General features: G+C 37.8%; 1 protein-coding gene across 1 annotated transcript in view; it reads left to right on the top strand.

Moving 5' to 3' along the window:
* Window positions 1–23,659, top strand: part of LOC138164132 (leukocyte cell-derived chemotaxin-2-like) — a 29,434-nt gene extending 5,775 nt beyond the window's left edge. The window contains exons 3-5 of the mRNA XM_069091723.1: window positions 16,432–16,531; window positions 18,509–18,654; window positions 23,266–23,659. Of these exons, the coding sequence (XP_068947824.1) occupies window positions 16,432–16,531; window positions 18,509–18,654; window positions 23,266–23,432 (413 nt within the window). The 3' untranslated portion in view covers window positions 23,433–23,659. The remainder of the gene's footprint in view (window positions 1–16,431; window positions 16,532–18,508; window positions 18,655–23,265) is intronic.
* Window positions 23,660–23,925: the final 266 nt, after the last annotated feature.

Below are 23,925 nucleotides of genomic sequence, written 5' to 3'. Positions count from 1 at the left end.
CACTGTAAAGCCACACACAAGCAGCTTTCCAGAGGAATGCCACTGTGAACAGCTTTTAAGGTTCTGATTACATGGTATAGTGAACAATCTATTTATTCCATAACAAATCAAAGGAAACCATTCCCAGAAAATCAAGGTACAGCATTCACTTATCACAAAAAATCACAATATACTATTCACAATAGCTTATCATTAAAATGGACACATAGTTTCCACCATAGTGGCCACAAAGTTTTGAACAAAGAACAATCATCTCAAAGTATAATAGTCAGAGTCTTCCACTCATGGGGCAACTAAGTTAACTCAATCAGTCACTTATTCAGCAATCAATTACTAAGTATCATTAATCACTAAGTACAATCATAAGAAAATACACAGAACCCTCCACCCCAGGTCACTAGTAAACTACAATTTCATCACTACTCAGTACCCATGGAGAGTTCTTTTCATCTTAACTTGGGATGGGTTCTCAGATTCCCTGGATCCCCTTCCATGGTTCAAGATTCTACCAGCATTCACCAGACTTCCACCTGGGTTAAATGGCAGACAGCTCCCATTTGTTGTCCAGCTCTCTGGGTAGGTCGTGCTCCACACTGAAGTTCATAGGGTCCAGTCCATCCCAAATCCTTCACAATTTCTGCTCCCAGGAATTCAAGCCACAAACAGACAAAGTCCCTGCATCCTGGTCATGCTTCCTCAGTCTTCTGCAGCTCGTTCAAAAAATCAGAATCATCTTATCCAGTCTGGGGGTAGGGGCTCCTGGGCTCCTGGGCTCCTGGGCTCCTCTTCTGCCTCCTCTCAGAAGCTTCTTCTGCCTCCTCTCAGAAACTTCTTCTACCTCCACAATGCTCGAAGAAATTCTGACTCAGTTCTCAATTCTCATTCCTCTTCTCAATTCTCAGTCCAACAGCAGCAGCCCAGCCTCCAGATGCTGCCAAGGGAATCTCTCTGTCCAGCAGAAAAACTTCTGCCAGCAGAATCTTATCTGAAGAAATTCTGACTGTGCCTCTCTGGAGCTTTTCTTATACACACACTTTAGCTACTTCTTGTTTCAGCCAAACCCTTCCTGTTACATCAGGAACAGGAGTTCATAACTTCTGTTTCTTTCACAGAGGTTTGATTAGTTACTAAGTGCTAAGTACCTGCTTCCTTGCCAAACAAAAGGGGTCAAATTACATTACCATTACACTCACTCAACATCAGTTTGTGTAAGTTTCTCCAGGTTATTATGAAGTCTGTCTCCTCCTCATTCCTTATAGCACAATAGTGTTTCATTACCTTCATATACCACAACTTGTTTAGCCATTCCCCAATTGCTGGGCATCCCCTTGATTTCTAATTCTTTGCCACCACAAAAAGAGCTGCTGTAAATATTTTTGTATATACAGGGCCTCTTCCCACTTCTATGATCTCTTTGAAATACAACCCTAGAAGTGGTATTGCTGGGTCAAAGAATATACACTTATTTACCAAATTGCTCTCCAGAATGGTTGGATCAGTTCACAACTCCATCAACAATGCATTAGTGCTCCAATTTTTCCACATCTTCTCCAGCATTTATCATTTTCTTGTTTTGTCATCTTAGCCAATCTGACAGGAGAGATCTGGTACCTCAATGTTGTTTTGATTTGCATTTCTGTAATCAATAGTGATTTAGAGCATTTTTTCATATGCTTATAGATATCTTTAATTTCTTCCTCAGAAAACTGCCGATTCATATCCTTTGACCACTTATCAATTGGGGAATGACTTGTATTCTTATAGATTTGAATCAATACTCTGAATATTTTAGAAATGAGTCCTTTATCGAAGACACTGGTTATAAAAAAATCTTTCCCAATTTTCCACTTCCCCTTTTTTATTTTTGTAAATGCTTTATTAACTTCTGGTTTACATCATTCATTTCTGACAGTTTAGATTTGAAAATTTTCCCCCATTTTTCCCCTACCCACTGCCCAAAAATAGCAGTCCCAAAGGATATCCCCTCCTCCAATCTGCACTCTCCCCTATCTTCTTCCATAACCCCTTCGACTTTTCCAGTAGGGCATGGTGCACCTCTATGCCCCAGTGCCTGTATATCTTATTTACCAATTACACATAAAATAGTATTAATAATCATATATATATATATGTATATATATACATATATATATATACTTATATGTTTTTTAAATATTTGATTTTAAAACTTTGAATTCTGGATTCATTCCCTCCCTCGCTTGTCACCCACCCTTACTGGGAAGATAAGCAGTTCAGTATAGGTTGTACATGTGTAGCTATGCAAAACATTACCCTATTAGATATATTGTAAAAGACTGACCATATTTCCCTCCCTCCTATCCCACCTCCCACTTGTTCTATTCTCTACTTTGATCCTGTCCCTTTTCAAAAGTGGGTGCTTCCAACTTCCCACCCCCCCAGGCTGCCCTCCCTTCCATCATCCTCCCTCTCATCCCCTTCCCCCCTACTCTCCTGTAGGGTAAGATACCCTATTTCGTGTGTATTTCGTTCCCTCCCTGAGCCAAATTCAATGAGAATAAGGTTGACCCATTCCCTTTTGCCTTCCTCTTCTTCCCCTCCATTGTAACCATTTTCCTTTGCCTCTTCTATATGAGATAGGTTGCCCCATTCTGTCTCTCCCCATCTCCTCTCATTATATTCCTCTCTAAACTCTTAATTTCACCTTTTAAGTATCATCCATTCCTATTAAGTTGGTCCTGTGCCCTCTATGTATGTATGCCAGTAAACATATATAAATATATATGTAAATATATATATACACACACACACACAGAGACACACACACACACTCACACATTTCTATTCCCTTCAATTATTCTCATACTGAGAAAAGTTTCATAAATTCCAATTATTGTTTTTTCCATGTAGGAATATAAATAGTTCAACTTGATAAGTTCCTTATGATTTCTTTTCCCTGTTTACGTTCTCATTCTTCTCTTGCTTCTTGTATCTGAATGGCAAATTTTCTATTCAACTATGGTTTTTTCATTAAGAATGCTTGAAAGTACTCTATTTCACTGAATGACCATATTTTCCCCTAAAACATGTTACTTAGTTTTGCTATGTAGGTGATTCTTGGTTTTAATCCCAGCTTATTTGCCCTCTGGAATATCATATTCCAAGCCCTTCGATCCCTCATTGTAGAAGCTGCCAGATCCTGGGTTATCCTGATTGTGTTTCCACAATATTCAAATTGTTTCTTCCTGGCTCCTTGTAATATTCTCTCCTTGATCTGGGAATTCCAGAACCTGGCTATAATATTCTAGGAGTTTTCTTTTGGGGATCGTTTTCAGGAGGTGATTGGTGGATTCTTTCAACCTTTATTTTGCCCTCTGGTTCTAAAATATCAGGGCAGTTTTCTTTGAGAACTTCCTGGAAGATGATTTCTAGGTTATTTCCCTGATCATGGCTTTCAGGTAGTCCAATAATCTTTAAATTATCTCTCCTGGATCTGTTTTCCAGGTCAATGGTTTTTCCCATGAGATATTTCACATTCCCTTCTATTCTTTCATTTGTTTGAATCTGTTTAACAGCATCTTGATTTCTTATAAAGGCATTAGCTTCCATTTGCTCCAATCTAATTTTGAAGCAATGATTCTCCTCAGTGAGCTTTTGAGATTCTTTTTCCACCTGGAAAATTCTACTTTTTAAGGCATTCTTCTCCTCATTGCCTTTTTGAGCTTCTTTTGCCATTTGAGTTAGTCTATTTTTAAAGGTATTATTTTGCTCAGTCAGGCTGTTGACTCTTATTTCATTATTTTCTAGCATCATACTCATTTCTCTTCCCAAATTTCCCTCCACTTCCCTTATTTCCTTCTTAAGGTCCTCTATGACCTGTAATCAGCTTGTATTTTTTTTTTTAAGCAATCGGGGTTAAGTAACTTGCTCAAGGTTACATGGCCAGTTATTTCTGGGTGTGGTGCTGAGTGTCTGAGCTTGGGATTAGATCTCTAGGTCATCCCATCACTGGACCCAGTGCTCTTACTCGCTGAGCCACCTGGCTGCCCCTAAGCAATTGGGGTTAAGTAACTTGTTCAAGGTTATACAGCCAGGTGTTTCTGGGTGGGTGCTAAGTGTCTGAGCCCAGGATTCGATCTCCAGGTCATCCTGACACTGGAGCTGGTGCTCTTACTTGCTGCACTACCTGGCTGCCCCTCATATTTTTCTTTAAAGCTTTTGGTGCGGAAGTTCTGACTTCATTGTCTTCCTCCTGTTCCATGCTTTGATCCTTTTGTCACCAAAATAGGAGTGCAAAGTTTGGGTACTCTGTTGATTTTGCTTCCTTTGCCTGCTCATGTTGCCCCACAGTCACTTGACCCCTGGGCTTTTTGCCACAGTATGACTCTGCCACCAGACAGGGGAACTTCATCCCAAATGCTGGGGTTTTCTCAGCTGCCAAAGGTATTAGTTGGGTGCCCTCTCTGAAGCCTCCATACACTCTGGCCACCTGGTCCCACAGAACCTCCACCCTAGACCTCAATCCAGATTCAAGAAGGTTATAGCAAGAACAAATACCCCTCAGACTGGTCACTTGGTCCCCCTACACTCTGCAGGCCAGGAGTTGAAGCTGCCACATGGGGGCGGCTGCATGGCCGTGACACCTCAGTGGCTTCTCACTCTGGGGACAAAGGCTGACCTCACTCCCAACTACTGGATCCCAAAGTCCACCCTGCACTTACCTCTCACTTTGTCATTAGAATCATGTGTTGATAATTCTGGAAACCTCCACATCTGCTGGTGAACTGAAGTCCCTCCAGCAGGTGGTTGGTCAGGCCTACCCTGGTGCTAAAACCTCCAGCTTGTGTGGGGCTGGGTTTGGCTCCCAGAGCTCTGCACTGGCTAATTCCTGCCTGCCTGCCGTGCTTTCCTCAGTGGGAGATTAGCTACTCTGTGTCATTTTCTGGGTTCTGTAGCTCCAAAGTTTGTTCAGAGATCCCCTTTACATGAATTGAGGGAGGTATAAGCCAGAGCCCTGTGGAAGTCCTGTTTCTACTCCGCCATCTTGACTCTGCCCCCTCCACTTCCCTCTTAGTCTTGGTTACATTGACTTTGCTTATACAGAAACTTTTCAATTTAATGTAATCATTTTATAATGCTGACTATCTCATTTGATCATAAAATCTTCCCTTATCCATAAATCAGACAGGTAAACTATTGTTTGCTTTCCCAGATTGCTTACCATATCTGCCTTTATACCTAGATCATGCTCCCATTTAGACTTGATTTTGGTATACAGTGTTAGACACAGTGCTGTGACCAGATTCTGCCATACTACATTCCAGTTTTACCAGCAGTTTTTATCAAATAGTGAGTTCTTCTCCCCAAAACTGGGGTCTTTGGTTTTATCAAACAACAGATTATTATATGCATTGACTACTGAGTCTTGTGTGCCCAATCTATTCCATTGATCCACTGCTCTACTCCTCAGCAAGTACCAAGTAGTTTTGATGACTGCTTCTTTATAATGCAGATTAAAATCTGGTACAGTTAGTCCACCTTCTCTAGCATTTCTTTTCATTAATACTCTTGATATTCTGGACCATTTCTTCTTCCAAATGAATTTTGTTTCTATTTATTCTACTTCTGTAAAGTAGTGTTTTTTGTAAATTGGTATGGCACTAAATATATAATTTAATTTAGGTAAAATTGCAATTTTTATTATATTAGCTTGCCCCAGCCATGAGCAATTCATGTTTTTCCAGTTATTTAGATATGATTTTATTTGTATGAAAAATATTTTGTAGTTGTGATCATATAGGTCCTGGGTTTGTTTTGGTAGGTAGATTCCCTAATATTTTATAATGTCTACAATAACTTTAAATGGGATTTCTCTTTCTATCTCTTGCTATAGCATTTTGGTAGAAATATATAGGAATGCTAAGGATTTATGTGGGTTTATTTTATATCCTGCAACTTTGCCAAATTTATTTATTGTCTCAAGTAGTTTTTTACTTGATTCTCTAGGATTCTCTAAATATATCATCATATCATCTGCAAAGAGTGATAGCTTGGTCTCTTCTTTGCCTAATTTGATTTCTTTTTCTTCTCCAATCGATACTGCTAAAATTTCTAGCACCAGATTGAATAAGAGGGGTGATAGTGGACATCTTTGTTTCACCCCTGATCTTAATGGAAATGCTTCTAGCTTATCTTCATTACATATAATACTTGCTGAGGCTTTATATAGATGCTACCTATTATTTTAAGGAAGGCTGCATTTATTTTAGGAATGGATGTTGTATTTTGTCAAAAGTCTTTTCTGCATCTATTGACATAATCATGTGGTTTCTGACAGTTTTATTGTTGATATTATCAATTATACTGATGGTTTTCCTAATATGAAATCATCCTTGCATTCCTGGAATGAACCTTACCTGATCAAAGTGTATTATTCTTGAGATAAGGTCCTGTAGTCTTTTTGCTAATATTTTATTTAAAATTTTTGCATCTATATTCATGAGGGAAATTGTTCTATAATTTTCTTTCTCTGTTTTATCTCTTCCTGATTTAGGTATCAGTACCATATTTGTGTCATTAAAAGAATTTGGTAGGACTCCTTCTTCACTAATTTTCCCAAATAGTTTGTAGTGTTGGAATCATTTTTTCTTTAAATGTTTGATAGAATTCACTAGTAAATTCATCTCACCCTGGAGATTTTTTTCCTAGGGAATTCACTGATGGCTTGTTTGATTTCTTTTTTCTGAGATGGGGTTATTTAAGTAATTTATTTCCTCTTCAGTTAATCTGGGCAACTTGTAGTTTTTTAAATATTCATTTCAAATTGTCAAATTTATGTGCCTACAATTGGGAAAAATAATTCCTAATTATTCTTCATTGGAGGTAGATTCACCCTTTTCATTTTTGATACCCATAATTTGGTTTTCTTCTTTCTTTTTTTTATCATATTGACTAAGGGTCTATCAATTTTATTCTTTTTTTTTCATAAAATGAGCCCTTAGTTTTATTTATTAATTCAAGAGTTTTCTTAACCACAATTTTATTAATCTCTCTTTTGGTTTTCAGTATTTCTAATTTAGTATTTAATTGAGGATTTTCAATTTGTTCTTTTTCTAGCTTTTTCAATTGCATACCCAATTCATTGACTTCCCTTTTTTCTAATTTATTCACGTATGCACTCAGGGATATAAAACTTCCCTTAAGAACTGCCTTTGCTGCATCTCACAAATTTTGGTACATTGTCTCATTATCATCATTCTCTTGAATGAAGTTACTGATTGTTTCTCTTATTTCTGTTTGATCCACTCATTCTTTAGGATTAAATTCTTAAATTTCCAGTTACATTTTAGTCTATCTTTCCATGGCCCTTTCTTGCATATGATTTTTATTGCATCATGATCTGAGAAGGATGCATTTAATATTTCTTCCTGACTGCAGTTCCATGATATCTGAACTGGTTCTTTTTCACTGCTTGCAATATTTTCTCCTTTATCTTGTAATTCTGGAATTTGGCTACTATATCTCTTGGAGTTTTCAATGTGGGATCTCTTTCAGGAGTCGACCCTTGAATTCTTTCAATAACTATTTTACTTTCTGATACTAGGTAGTCAGAACAGTTTTCTTTGACAGTCTCTTGGAGGATGTTTTCCAGGCTACTTTTTTCATCATGGCTTTCCAGTAGACAAATAATTTTTAAATTATCTCTCCTTGATCTGCTCTCTAGGTCAATTGTTTTTCCAGTGAGATATTTTACACTTTCTTCCAATTTTTCAATCTTCATGTTTTGTTTGATTGACTTTTGCAAAGTGCATCATAGAATCCTGAGCTTCAATTCGACTGATTCTAATTTTTATTGAATTATTCTCTTTGGTTAGTTTTTGAAGGTCCTTTTTTAGGGAGGTATTTTCTCCAATTCACTAATTTTGCTTTATAAGGTTTTGTTTCTTCTTCAATGAGAGTTTTTCCCAGTTTGGTCACTGTAGATATTAATTTATCTTCTACCTCCCTAATTTGGCTTTTAAATCTTTCTTGAGCTCCTCCAAGATTGCTTTTTGGGCTTGAGACCAGTTCATATTTGCATCTATGGTCTCAGGTGTGGACACAGAGTCCGTGGTGTTTCCTGAAAGTGATTCTTCCACTTCAGAATAATAGGATTCTATTGTCTTTGGTCATGCCTTTGCAAGTTGCTTCTAGCCCATTTTAATTGACTATTTCATGTCCTTTAAAGTGTATTTCTACTCCAGGAGTACAGAGAGCTCTGACCCAAGTTTCTCAGGCTGGGAGCTAGATGCTTGGTTGTTGGCTTTGTGTGCTGTAGCCTCTGGGTGTCTAGATTGAGAGCAAGGCCAGAATTCTCAATGTTTCTCCTGAGTTACCCTGAGGCTCACAGAGTAATATGTGGGGAAGGGGTGGTCTGGCTCCTTCAGATTTCTGCCTCCATGACCCTTGGCTACAGCTCAGGCAGGCTTTTGCTGGTCAGGTGATGTGGGGCTTTTTGGGACCCTTCCTGCTCTTCTCTTCAGACTCCTTATTGCCTCAGTTATACCATTTCTCGTTGACTCCTAAGACTGAGGCTATTTCTGCTATTTCAGGATTTTACTCTGGGTGGGACATTTATCTCTAGGTTTTCTTGGTCAGGGATGGGGAATGGGGGCAGCCAGAGTTTACTTTCCCATCCTGGCCCCTAGAAAATCCAGCAGGTGATTTTTAAACTTCCAGGCTGTGGGCTGATAGCTCCAGGAGAAGCTGCTGTCTCTGCTGGGGGCCCTGAGCTTTCTCTAACTAAGTTCCAAAGGATCCTCCTGTCCTGTGTTGAAATGCTGGTGAGACGGCTGGGAATCACCCCTGGCTTGGGTGAGTCTGCTGGCTGGGGCTCTTTCTCACTCTGCTGTAGTCTGCTCTCTAGTCCCAGCTGGTGCAGCCCCTGTGTGCTCCACGCTCCCCCCACCCCGACCCAGGTGGGCACTTTCCTGCACTGGATTCTGCTATGCTCTGTCTCCCACTGGATTCTGACACTCTAAAATCCGTTCAGATTCAAGTTTTAAAGTTTAGTAATGGGATTCATGGAGGAGCTTAGAAAGTTACTGCTTCTGTTCTTCCATCTTGGCTCCACCCCTATAAAATTGTTCTTTAAAGGCCCATTAATATTAGATTAGCTAGCTAACTAGCCTAAGATTTTTTTATTTGCTATTTAAAATTACTAAGTAGATCATTTTTAAGGCATCTTTTCTAGCCCCTTCCTCATGGTAGGAGGTCTACAATGCAGTTCTTTAAAAAATGGTCACTCAGACACCCAGATGATGGCTGAATCCCCCTGCTACTCAAATCCCGTGAGAAGATGATCCTATGGCCTGGGCTATCTGTGTGCAGAGTTGTGATTCAGCTCCCAGTGTATTTGTACTTGCCTTTTGAGAAAGGAGTTTGAGAAAAGTAAAAATATTAAAATGGTATGAATGTCTTTTTTCTCACACGTGTAGTGGATTTCAGTGAGGCAGAGTTGCTAGAAGTTGTTGGCTTCATTCTCTCTTCCAGAGCATTGGAGTCCAGTGGCAAGACAAAAGTCAAGATGACTGGCTATGATTCAGGATGCAATCAATGGATCACCTTGGCATCTTTGATGTCTAATCAAGCTTTCAGTGCTCCCCAGTGCCTGCTTCAGCTGCCTTCATGACCGTTGGAACAAATTATTGTAACCTGCCCTGGGGGGAAGTTTTCACACATGCCACTAAATCATTGATGAATTTGAGATGCATTGGTTACTCTCAATGTGGTTTAGCCAATCTGCCAAAATGTTTCCACTATGGTATGACTGCTGCACATCCTACAGCTTCTTGGAGCCACAAATGAGAGTTGGGTGAATCATGTGGACACCAAAGGTGGAAAACAGCTCTGCAAAGGGCTCATGCAATAGCCCTCGCACTAGAGGTACTGCTCTTCCACGAACATTCATACACCCTTGACAGTATGTACTGTTTCACTGGAGGTGCCCCAATATATCATATCGTCCCTGATCATCCTTGTTGTGTTATGTAAATTAATGTTCAACTATTCGAAGGTTCCTATTATAAATGAAGCATACATTTCACGAAATGTTCTTTTCTGTAATGTTAGTAAATTAGAATAATATGTTTTATAGTTAATTATGTAACCTGTCACCTGCTATAATTGTTTATTATCTCCATTAATTTTCTTTGGTTGAGACAATTGAATTTTGTCAGTATATTCTAATTAATGACATTTTTATTTTTCCTTTCAATTGTTAATTCCTCCAATTATTGAAATTGCTTAGATTTCCATGATATATTAGTCTGGTAAAAGTGACCATTCTTATTTTTATTTTTAACGGTAATGTTCCTAATATTTCTCCACTTCATATTATATTAGCTCTAGAATTAAGATAGATACTTTCATTGAGTTCAGGAAAAGTTTCTATAATTTTTATTCTTTTTTATTTTTGACATAAATTCATCACCTTTCTATATGGATAGCATATTTTGCCATCCTCTGCAATTGTGAAGGATATTGATCATGATTCCTATGACCTTCAAAGTTGTTTCTTTCTTTCTTTTTTCTTTTTTGTTTTGAATAGTATTTTATTTTTCCGCACAATTACATATCAAGAGAATTTTTTTTTAAGTAATTGGGGTTAAGTAACTTGCTCAAGGTTACACGGCCAGTTATTTCTGGGTGTGGTGCTGAGTATCTGAGCCCAGATTTGATCCAGGTCATCCCGACACTGGAGCCGGTGCTCTTACTCGCTGTGCTACCTGGCCGCCCCTATGTTTATTTATTTATTTATTTGAAAACTGTCTGTTCATATCCTTTGACCATTTATCAATTGGGAAAGGACTTGTAATCTCATAAATTTGACTCATTTCTCTATATATTTGAGAAATGCAATCTTTATCAGAAAGACACTTGCTAAAAAAACATGTTTCCCAGCTTTCTGCTTTCCTTCTAATCTTGGTTATATTGATCTTGTTTGTACAAAAGCTTTTCAATTTAATATGATTGAAATTATTTATTCTACATTTCATAATGCTCTCTGTCTCTTGCTTAGTTATGAATTCTTCCCCTTCCCATAAATCTGATGATTAGGCTATTACTTTCTCTTCTAATGTGATTGCTTGTTGTCTATGGAACCCTTTAGCAACATGTGGCCTCCTTCCTCATCCCCTCCAATCGGGTATGTTTTTGCCTCTACCCTGTCCATTACTAGGACTGCTACCCCTGCCCACTTCTCCCCAGCTGAAGCACAATAGACTCTGCCTCAGTCCTCCACCTCCACCATTTGTGCATCTCTCTGCCTCAAGTATGTTTACTAGAAACAACATACTGTAGGATCCTGGCCTCTGATCTACTCTGCCATCTGCTCCCATTCCATTTACATTCACAGCCATGATCATTACCTGTATTTTTGCCTCCATCCCACTCCTCCTTTTGTCTGTCCTCTCTCTCCTTTCACCCTGTCCTTCCTCACTAGTGCTTTGCTTCTGTCTACTACCACCCCCCACCCTCCCTTCTGTCAGTCTATTCCCTTCCCCTCCCCTTTACTTAATCTCCACCTCTCCTACTTCCCTTTTGGGAAAAATAAATTTCTATATTCATCTGATTGTGTATATTATTCCTTCTTTGAGTCAATATTGATGAAAGTAATGTTCAAGCAATGCCCATTGCCCCCCTCCATTTTTCCCTCCACTTGCCTCTTCATAGGAGATAATTTATCCCATTCTACCTCTCCCTTCTTTCTGCACCCATTGGACTCCTCTCTCTCATCACTTAATGTTTATTTTATGTCATTCCCTCCAATTCACCTTATACTCATTCCTTCTGTCTATATATATTCCTCCTATCTGTACTGTTAGTGATACAATTTTTAAGAGTTACAAGTATCATCTTTCCATGTTTGGATATGAAAAGTTTAGCTCTGTTGAATCCCTTATATGTTCTTTTCCCTTTTTACCTCCTTGTAAAGCCCCAGCCCAGATAAAAGAAATATGCAGAAGAGATTGCAGACCCCATATTGGTTTAACAATATATTGGAAGAATGGATCGACTACTGTGACTAGGGCACTGCTTGATACTGGGGCTGAGGCCACACTTATCTATGGAAACCCTGATAAGTTTAAACATGGAACTCCTATTACCATCACAGGTCTAGGAGACACTGAAATATCAGCCAGACAGGTTAAAATAACAATGAAAATTGGGCAGTTACCTAAGAAGGAATATACTGTGGTTGTTGTACCCATTCCTGAATACATCATTGGAATAGATGTATTGAGAGCAGAGACTCTGCTTGTGTTTCTCTTGGGTATTGATAATAGAGGTCAAATTGTTGGCTTAGTTCTGGTCTTCTCCTTATGAAGGCTTGAAGCTTTTCTATTTTGTTGAATGACCATTTTCCCCCTTGATGTGTTATGCTTAATTTTGGCAGGTAAGTGATTCTTGGTTGTAATCCTATCTCCTTTGCCCTCTGGAATTGCATTGCTCCTTTAGCAAGCTGTTAACTGGTTATTTTCTTGCATCACTCTCATTTCTCTTCCCAATATTTCCTCTACTTCTCTTACTTTATTTTCAAAATCCTTTTTGAGCTCCTTGATGGCCTGCAATAAATTCATATTTTACTTGAAGACTTTTGATGCAGGAGTTTTGACTTTGTTGTCTTCTTCTAGTTCTATGTCTTGTTCTTCTTTGTCACCAAAGAATGATTCTATAGTCTGATTTATCTTCCTCTGTTTCCAGTAATTATTTGACTTTTGAGCTCTTTGCCAAGGTATCTCTCTGCTTCCAGAGTAGAGAGTGCTATGTCCCAAATTTCTGGGGGTTTGTGCAGCTCTTATCAGATCTACTTCTAGGCACCTGCCTCAGAACTGTGAGGAGAACTGCCCCTCCACAGCCTCAACAAGCTCTGCCCACCAGTGCTTCTCCAGCCCAGTACTGCCAACCAAGACTGCAACCCAGATACAAGTAGAGCAAAGCAAGAGAATCCTTTCTCAGTCTCAGCAAAGAAGTTCCTGCAATTGCCTTTTGATCAGCCACTTGATCTCTTCACCATCTCTGTGCCTGAAGCTCTGGAAGCAGCCACTTGCTTCTGCTGCCACTACTGCTGCCACCTCTGCCACCCCAGAACTGGGGTCAGACACTCTTCTCTCATCCAGGTCTGACAGAGTTTCCCCACTGACCTTTTACTTTGTCTTTGGTGTTTATAGGTTTAGAAGTATGGAAACCCGCACAGCTGCCAGTGATTCAGTTCTTTGAGGCCTGCCCTGGACTGGTCTGTGTTGATGTGGCTTATGGGGAACTGTGCTCCACTGCCAGCCCAGTAGGATAGACCCTTCCTGTGGGCCTGCTAGGCTGGCTTCAGCTGGACATTTGCTTCACTCTGTCATTTTGTGGGATCTGTAGCTCTAAAATTTGTTTAGTCATTTTTTACAGGTATTGGAGGTAATTCGGGGACAAGCTCTAGCAAGTTCCTGCTTGGTTCCACCCCCTTTCAAAAATTATCTTTACATATAATTGAAAAAAATAAAATACAATTTACAAAAAAAAGAAAGAAAAGAAAAATATGGCTTGGTTCAAAAACCACTTCTAGCCCTTAACAGCTATGTGACTATGATCAAGTCCATTTAACATCTCAAAGCCTTAGTGTACTTGTGTGTCAAATGGGGGCAACAATAGAATTGCCATATAGAATTACTGTGAGAATTAAAAGAGAACGCATGTAAAACATTGGCAAATGTCAAAGCACTTAGTAAAAGTTAGCTATTACTATTATATGGTATAGCAAATGAAGGAAAGAATATAATTTGGAAAGCTTGAAATCATTAATTCTTTCCTCCAAACAATATGTAAAATTGCAATAAGAAAATATAGCAGTTCAACAATTAATATAACATATATGTGTGTGTGTGTGTGTGTGTGTGTGTGTGTGTGTGTGTATAACTACAAACAGAACTTGCACTATTCACTTGTTCTGATTGATCTCCATAACGGAATGTCAATAAGTCCTTCACCTTGGTGAATCATTTGTTAATGTTTAGATTTTATGTTTTTTTAGTTTCTTTCTCTGCCAAGTCTCTTCCTCAAACAAATTCATTTATCATGTTCTCTAAGTGAATCACATAACCACTTGTAGCCTAGAAGGATTTTACTATAGACATTCTCTCACACACTCACACATACTTTCTTTTTTTTCTCTCATCCTGTCTTCCAAACATTGTGTCTCTCATTAATGAATGCTTAAAAGCAGCAACAATCTGTACTTTTGAGGCTAAAGTGACAGAAAAATACTACTTTCTTGAAAATCACTCAGAGGGGGAAGTATTCTAGCGTAAGCAGCAACATCAGCAAAGGAGAAGTAACAAAATGTTGTCATTCAAGGCACTGATTTTGGCTGTTTTGATTTCAACTGGTAAGTCCAAATGACATCTTCAGGAACTTGCTTCAAATTTTCAAAATATGTTTTATTGTTTTTTTTTCTTTTTAAATCACAGAGATAGCCATGACCAGGCTATTAAGTTACCTGTTGATAAGGACAGCTTAGTGATACATGAATTTCATCTACAAGTTAGTTCTTTAAGGAAGAAAATGGAAGGTGGAAGCATCAGAACATCCCTTTGATTTATCTTGAATTTAGGGGAAACAATCAGAAATCATAAATTTTAAATTTTGTTTCAGGAAATATTTTGTCAGCCAATTTTTAAATTTATTTTTGAAAAAATTACTAGTGCTGACTAATGTTCATCAAGGTAACAGATTGCTCACTAGTACTGTCTAATGTTCATTAAGGTAACAGCCTGTAAGCTCATTTTGTGTCACAAATGGAAAGATTAATCACTAACTTTGCAATTCATCTCTCATATCTGGTTTAATTTTAAAAGAAAAATGTTCAATTATCTAAATTGTGTTCTTTTTAATTGTCAAAGTTGTCTCACTGAGTGGCAGTGTGTTGGGCTCAGTCAAAAAAACCAAGATCTAAGTTCACCTTCTGTCACATATAGGCTGCATGACTCCCGCCAAGTCTCTCAACCTCTCAATGGCCCAGTGAACTTTCTAAAATTTCTAAGTTTCAGAGATGGTTCCAATTTTCACTGGTAGAATTTTCTTACCTGAAGTCTAATGAAATCAAAGGTGCAGTTTAAAATAAAAGAAAAACCTCCTTAGGGTCTTGACTTGTATTGGCTGCATGATATGACTTGAGAAATTCATTTGCATTTGTTACTATCAGATTCTGTTCATTTCTTTCCATATCACATGTATTACTTATAACTAGTACTTCTTTAACAGTGTTGAGAAAAAATATCTTTTTTTAATGTCAAAACTGAAAATTAATTTATCTTTCTTGCTAGCTTTTGACACTTAGAAAATATATGATGATGGGTAGTGATAAAGCCTAAGTCTTAGTTTTGATTATTTTCACTGAAATCACATTTGTGTGAAATTGATGCATAAATTTTTGCCTAGTACTGTATTCACTTTTCCCCCTTCTATTCCTAAGTATATTTTACTCACTTGCTTATCTCCACCTGTTTCTATGTTTGAAGACGTTAAGCACGTTATGTAATTTATACTAGATTTTTCTGGTGAAGTTGCTTATTGGTCCAGGATTTGTTATTCCCCATAAATTCCTACTTTATATGTTTAGTTTGATTCATTCTCAGGATGTACCAATGTAGCATTCCAAAACTATCTCAGCATTTCAAAATAACTTCTTTTTTATCGTTACTCATTAGACTAGGCACAGAACAGTGCTCATTAGATAAACAATTTGTACCATTTATAATCTGAGACAAACTATAATATTGAAAACAAGCAGTTAAAAGGTAAAACTTCACAATGAACTGGACAAACTCTAGCAAATTGATATGTCATTACTAAATTTTATAAATTTTGGAAAGTAAAAATTTATGTCAGAGTCAGGGGTGGACTACCAACCAATTCTTTGAGGAGACAGAATTTGAAAAAAGAAAACATTTTAATGACTGAAGACCAAGGTAAGAAGGAAGCAACATCCTTTTGTTCAGTCATTCAGTTGTGCCCAATTCTTCATGACTTCATGGGCTATAGTACTCCAAGCCTTTCTAGCCTCCATTATCTTCTAAAGCTTGTCCAATGTGACATATTAAAAAGTGAGAGATAATTTCTGGGTAATTAATTGTTTTATTAATTATGACTAGTGAATAATTAATAAAAAAGATTGGCCACTTGGCCATCTCTCATAGACCAAAGATGAATCATGGTGGCTTATCGATACTTTCATGCCCTTAGAAGAATGGGTATTCCTGACAAACTCTGATTGGTTAACAATTAATGACAAGAATGAATGTTATAATGAGATGTGAATTTATTCTAATGAGGGGCTGGGGGCATGACTTTAATTATATATATATATATATATATATATGTGTATATATATATATATATATGTATCATTTCTCTCTACCTTTTCAGCATTGGCAGGAAAATGGAAGAGCATATGTGCTGGAAATCCTTCTAATATCATCAGGAACTGTGATAGACATGGATGTGGAAACTATGGTGCTTCTAGGAGGTATGGTCTCAGATTTATAGTAGGTAGTAAGTCCTCAGTTCTATCTCCATACTGTCAGCACCCTTGATTTCTACAAGATTATCTTGTTTTATTCCATTCTTAGGAAATTGTTAGACTGAAGTAATACTCAGAGATACAACTACCATTGTTGCTGATCCTGGCACAACTTTCAAGAGGTATAATGCCCAGACCATACGCAAAATTTGGATTAGGGTATTAGGAAATACTATTAAATACTATTAAAAATATTAGGAAATGACAAAGAAAGAGGTGTCAATTCCTCTGAGTAGCTGAGTACACCCTTTGTATAAGACTGGAGGCTTACTCTTCTATATCAAGTATTTACTCTTGTGGATATTTATTCATAATGATCTACATTATGAACTTAAGAACATCAGCTATACTATTGACTAAATTTGGACAAAGAAAGTTTCAGGTCATACATTCTTGTGAATTTTCTATAATGCACTAGGACTCACAGGGATTGACATTTTCCTGGAATCCAGTTTGCTATGTATCAAGTCATCTGTCTATCCACATCCACTACCCTCAGCTAAATTAAAGCAATGTCTCACTTATATGACAACCTTAAGTATAGATAACTTACTTAAATACCTCAACGGAAGGAGGAAAAATCTCACAAACAGCCAAAGCAACTGTTATAAATTTCATGCACTTTTCCAAGAGAACTTTTCAAGCCTTTACTTGAAGCCAACTTATACATTTTGCAAAAATATAAAAAAAGACAATTCTAGTTGAGTTATTTTTCAAATTATTAGTGGTTAAAAACATTAATTTTGAAAAGGGCTCCTGATAAAGGCAGGCACAACCCTAATAGTCTTTCAATGAGAAGAATGAAAATTTATATGCAAGTATAGCAATGTGAGGTCATTTAGTTAAATAGGAAACAGCCATATATGTGTATACACACACACACACACATACACATATATTTTGCTTTTTGGAAGGAGGAAGGCTGGAAAGTTGGTGTTTAGTAACTCTCCCAAGGTCACATGGCTAGTAGGTGTTACGTGTCTGAGGCCAGATTTGAACTCAGGTCCTGATTCCAGGGCTGGTATTCTATTCACTGTGCCACCTAGCCACCTTGAGTCATATATTTCTTTCTTTTTTTAAAAAAAAAGCAGTTGGGGTTAAGAAACTTGCCCAAGATTAAAAGGCCAGTTATTTTGTGTGGGTGTTAAGTATCTGAGACCGGAACTGATCCCAAGTCCGCCCGACTCCGGGGCTGGCGTTCCTACTCACTGCTCCACCTAGCCACCCCCTGAGTCATATATTTCTTGAATGTCATTGTCTTGTTACAGTAGACTATGATAAATGTTGGGCAGGTGGGCACAGTAGATATAGTACCAGGCCTGGGGTCAAGCAGATTGAGCTCAAATCTAGCTTCTGACACTTACCAACTGTGTGACCCTGGCTAAGTCACTAACCCCATTTGCCTCTGTTTCCCCATATGTAAAATGGGCTGGAGAAGGAAATGGCAAACCATTCCAGTATCTTTATCAAGAACATCCCAAAAAGGGGTCATGAAGAGTCAGACACAACTGAAAATGATTATACAACAACAACATCATAATAAATGGTGCTCACAATGACTCTGAATCATTAAGGAAAAGTTAAATTATAGTCAGTTGATTTTAAGAAGAGACTTTTAATATGTTTTCAGTAAAAACAGTTTTGATCATTAAAGACATAAACTTCAGCTACTTGGAAAATTAACTTATGTAGAATACCGTCACAAATACTAGAAATGTGAAGTCACTCTGTATAATTACATCACCAGTCAGCTTCTTTCCTCCTCACACCTTCAGAAAGGGTCAGAAGCAAGCAAACAAAAATGAAGAAAAGCAGGATGTAAGAATATACCAGTAATGTATTTTCTATGACACACTAGTTAATTAAGTGTGATTTCACTGGTATGACTTGGCCACAAACTGTGTATTTTTATCTCTGTTCCAGAGGTCAAAAAACGCACAAGGGAGTGGATATAGAGTGTGCAGATGGATCAACTGTGTATGCGCCTTTCACTGGAAAGATTATTCGTCAAGTGAAACCTTATAGCAAAAATAATGCAATTAATAATGGCGTACTTTTATCTGGAGGAGGTAAGTGGCTGAAGTACTTAGTAGATATTTTTTCCTTAAGGAGACTAGGACTGTGACTAGAAATGGATTTCAATTTATTCTATGTTGCCTAAGAAAGTAGAACTAGGAGCAGTCGTTAGTAATTAGAGAGACAGACAGTTCCAATGTAAGGAAAACGTTTCCTGACAACAAAAAGTATCCAAAGTGAATAGGGTAAAAAGGTCAGATACATATTAACCTCCACTGAAGAGAAGTGAAGGTTGTATGACTACACCTCAGGGATAAAGCAGAGGCGTTTCCTGCCCAGGTATGGGTTAAACTTCAGGGTCTCTGAGGTTCTTCCAACTATGACATTCTATGGTTTCATTTATTTCAGAGCACATACCATAGCTATACTTAGAGGGTTCACATCAAGGACCTTTGATATTATTGGTATGGGACTTCCTACAGTGAAGTACATTGCAGCCTCTTTGCAAAGTCACAGTTGTCTTTGAGAGTTTCATGACCCCAAAATTTCTTGACTCCAAGGTCAAACTGGACACTCAGAACTTAGATAACTAGGGCCTCAAATGATAGACACACAATCCATCACTAGTCCCTTCTTTAAAACCTTTCTAGCTTTGTAGGACAGGACCTTGTAGAACTTCTATTTTTTAGATCTAAGTTTTGAAGTTACAGGTTTACTTTTATGTCATAAGGAGACAGAAGAGTAGATTTTTAGCAGAAGTGAGTTTGCTACTTTCTTTAATTGATAAAAATCTATGATATAAAATTATATATATATATATAGGATACTAAAGTTCTTAGGAATCAATTGGCTTTATGCTCTTTCTTTTTTCATTTTCTTTAACATAATCTACAAATGAGCATGATGCATTTCATTGGTGAGTAATTATATATTGGAAAGAGCCAAGAAAGACTTGGATTTTTGTCCTGGCTTTTCTATTTCTTTGCCGTGTTACTTTGAGCAAGTCATTTCATTTTCCTGGCATCTCAATTTTCTCATGTGTCAAATGAAAATGATATATGCCTTACTTAGGTCACTATTATGAGAATTAAATGAAATACAATATTTGAAAGTATTTTATAATTTGTAAAGTACAAAAAATGTGAAGTTATTATTTACATTCTAGATTGTTCCAATATAGGTGATCATTTTTTCTTAGAAATGATGCTCACTGGGGGCAGAGCCAAGATGACAGAGTAGAAACAGGACTTCCCCATGGCTCTGGCTTCTACCTCCTCCAATACAAGTAAAAAATGACTCTAAACAAATTTTAGAGCTATAGAACCCACAAAGTGACAGAGAGAAACAAATCTCCCACTGAAGGATGCCTGGCAGCCTGGCAAAAAAGGTCTATCACACTGAGCTGGGAGCTGAGCCCAGCCCTGTGTGAGCAGTTTTGGCCCTAGGGCAGACCCAACCAGCAGTGATCTGAGCAGACTTAAAGAGAGTGAAGCACCAGCAGCTGTGGTAGTTTCCAAACTTCTTGACCCATAAATGCCAAAGTAAAATGTCAGTGTGAAACTGAGTAGAAACAGGGGTGGACTGAAGAGCACAGTTCAGCCCCTGCCCCTGCGATGAGAAACAGCAGAGGCACAGCAGCTACACCACCTGGCTGCCTCAGGATCTCCTGTCCTGAAATTGTAGGGGGACCAAGCAACCATTCAGAGGGTAATCACTCTTACTTTGACCAGCTTTGGATCTGGATCACATTCTTCAGCAGTGCTCCTGGGGTGTGTGGCCAGGTGCCAGAGCCTGTGTGGGCTGCAGAGAGGGCAGCCTTCTAATTGCTCTGACAGCTGTGAAAACCCCAGTGGTTTGGGACAAAGCTCTCTCCATTCTGAAAGCAGAGTTCTACCTTGGCAAAGAGTTCAAAAGCCAAGTAATTGACTGGCAACTTGAGCAGGCAGAGGAACCGCAATCCTACCATAGATTCCTTTTCTGGGGACAAAAAGGATCAAATCATGGAATGGGAGGAAGACAACAAAGTCAGAACGCCTGCATCAAAAGCTCCTAAGAGAAATATGAACTGCTTACAGGCCATAGAGGAGCTCAAGAAAACCAAATAAGAGAAGTGGAGGAAAAATTGGGAAGAGAAATGAGCATGATGCAAGAAAATCATGAAAAAGGGGCGGCCAGGTCGCTCAGTGAGTAAGAACACCGGCCCCAGTGTCAGGATAACCTGGGGATCGAATCCCAGGCTCAGATACTTAGCACCACAGCCAGAAATAACTGGCCATGTAACCTTGAGCAAGTTACTTAACCCCAATTGCTTAAAAAAAAGAAAGAAAATCATGAAAAGAGAATAAACAACCTGACTGAAAAAAATAACACCTTAAAAAATAGACTAACTGAAATGACAAAAGAGGCCCAAAAAGCCAATGAGGAGAAGAAGAACTTACTAAAGTTGAAGTATTTACATTCCTACATGGAAAAATGATAATTGTAACTCATAAGATTTTTCTCATTTTGAAGACAGTTGAGGGGAATATATACATATATATGTATATGTACATATATATGTATGTATAGGAGGGTCAAGGTGTGTATAAATATATATGTGGGAGAGTCTAGGTGGTGCAGTAAATAGAGCACAGGCCCTGGAGTCAGAAGGACCTGAGTGCAAATCCAGTCTCAGACACTTAACACAAAAACTAGCCATGTGACTTTGGGAAAGTCACTTAACCACAACTGCCCTCCAAAAAGCAAAAAAAAAAAAAAATTAAAAAATATATATGTGAGTGTGGACATATGTATGTATATGTATGCATAGTCAGAGGGCATAGGATGAGTTGAATATGAAGGGATAACATCTAGAAAATAAAATTAAAAGGTGAGTATATATTGGGAGGAGAAAGGGAGAGATAGATTAGGGTAAATTTTCTCACATAAAAGAGGCAGGAGAACACTGTTACAGTGGAGGGGAAAAGTAGGAAGGTAAAAGGGAATGGAGCACCCTTACTTTCTTTGAATTTGGCTTAAGGAGGGAATAACATACACATTCAATTGAGTATCTGACCCTACAGGAAAATAGAGAGGAAGGAGATGATAGGAAGATGATAGAAGGGAGGGCAGATTGAGGGAGAGGGTAGTTAGAAGCAAACACTTTTGAAAAGGGACAGGGTCAAAGGAGAAAATAGAATAAGTGAGGGGAGGGAGAGGATAGAGAGAAATATAGTTAGTCTTTAATAATATATCTACTATGGAAATGTTTTGCATAACTACACATGTACAACCTATATTGAATTGTTTATCTTCCCATTGGGGGTTGGGTGAGGAGTGAAGACGGGAAAACATCTGGAACTCTAAGTTTGAAAAACAAATGTGTATTAAAAAATTGTTGTTTTTTTTTTTTACATGCAACTAGGAAATAAGACATACAGGCACTGGGGTATAGAAATCCATCTTGCCTTACTAGAAAGTTAGGGAGGGGAAATGGGAGAGGGTATAAGAGAGAACAGATTGGGGAAAGTGGTATTCAGTAGGCTAGCTATTTTGGGGTGAGGGGTCGGGGAAAGATGGGGAGAAAATTTTGTTACTCAAAATCTTGTAGAAATGAATGTTGAAAACTAAGAATAAATAATTAAATAGGAGAAAAAAATTAAAAAGAAATGATGCTCATTAATTATATATACATAAGGATTATTTTTAGCAATCATGACAGTAAACTTAATATTTTGAAATGTTTAATAACACTCTCAAATTTAAAATGTTAATGTCTCTACAAGAGCCCCATGTTTGTTCTGAGGCTTTCAGGTTTTCTTTGCCTACAACAAACATACAGAGCCAAGTGTGGGGACCTCTGAGGTTCATCCCTTTCTTAATACACTGAAACTTATTTTAAGCATTGTTATGGAAATTTTTAAAAAATGAGCCACATACTTCTCTGTCCTCCTAAAAACAAAATATATTGAACTAAATTTATCTCTTTTTGATTATTCATTTAAAAATATTCATTAAGAAAGAATTGTAACAGTGATGCCCTCAGCCCCAGAGAACTGGCTTTTTTTTTTGTTTATAAATGAGTATTCTCTATTCCCCTACAACAATAGAACAATAAATGTACCTGCCTATAACATCCTCAAATCTACTTCTAATTTACTCTTTAATTTAAGATCACAGAACCATAGATTTTGGTCTGAATGTACCTTAGGTCACTGAGACCAAACTTATTTTACAGCTGAGGATCGGAGGCCCAGAGATGTTATTTGACTTTCCCAAGGCACAGCTAGGACACAAATCCAGGTCTTTCAACTGCAAAACTCGTATTCATTCTACTGGGCTGTGGCTTTTGCAAACTTTTAGGCTTCTTGACCTCTCCTCACAACCCTCCCCCAAGGATTTTTTTTTCCTACTCTTTCATGAGGCATCCCAATGTTAGGCTATTTCAAAATCTTTTATCTAGAATCCAATGAATTAATGTTTACAACTATCTCTCTGACAATGAATTATAGGATTTTTTTCTAGAAGTTGAAGTCAAACCCAAACGTCTATGGTTAGTAAAAATTGTACTTTAATTCTACCTCAAAGTGTCCCAAATTCCAGAGAACAGATCCAACTTAGTGTACTGAGTAATCCCATTGAATCATGAAAATTTAGTAACTTAAATTTTCTTCTTTTTTTTTTAGGTTTTTGTGTCAAAATATTCTACATAAAACCAATTAAATATAGTGGTTCTATCACAAAGGGAGAAAAACTTGGCGTCCTTTTGCCTATGCAGAGCGTTTATCCTGGTATCCGGTCACATATACACATCCAGAATTGTGACCTGAGTGATCCTACTGGCTATTTGTAAATGGAAAGATGGAGACAAACTGTTTTTTAAGCAATCACAGTAGCAGCTTATTAAACTCCTCCCCCTCTCCTGCACGCTCTTTGCTTTTCACTGAATTCATGGTCGTATAAGAAGCTGGTCACAGAGCATCAACATTTTGTTCACTTGATATTGTTGGGGAAGCCTTTTTTCCCCTATATTTTCTATCCTATTCATTTGCCACAGATGGGATATTGGGTGCCTTTCCTTTACTCTTTCTTTTTTTTTCCAAGGCATATCTAAAATAAATACATTCACCACACTTTATCTTGTTGTGAATTTTTATCAAATCTGAACTAGAACTTTCATTAGGATTGTATTTGCACGTTGTAATGGATATCAGATGCCTTGTATTTCTATTCCTTGTCCCCTTCCCCCAAGTTCCCACCCTTTAATATAATTATTGTTACCACTAAAATGGTTTTATTTGCCCCTTGTCAATGTACTTAATAAAAAAAGGGATAGATCAAAGATT

This window comes from Petaurus breviceps, unplaced genomic scaffold (genome assembly GCF_028583685.1).
Source record: "Petaurus breviceps papuanus isolate PSGF00001 unplaced genomic scaffold, PetGlider_PUasm1.0 189, whole genome shotgun sequence".
NCBI lineage: Eukaryota > Metazoa > Chordata > Mammalia > Diprotodontia > Petauridae > Petaurus > Petaurus breviceps.
This window is presented reverse-complemented; position numbering and strand designations above follow the sequence as displayed.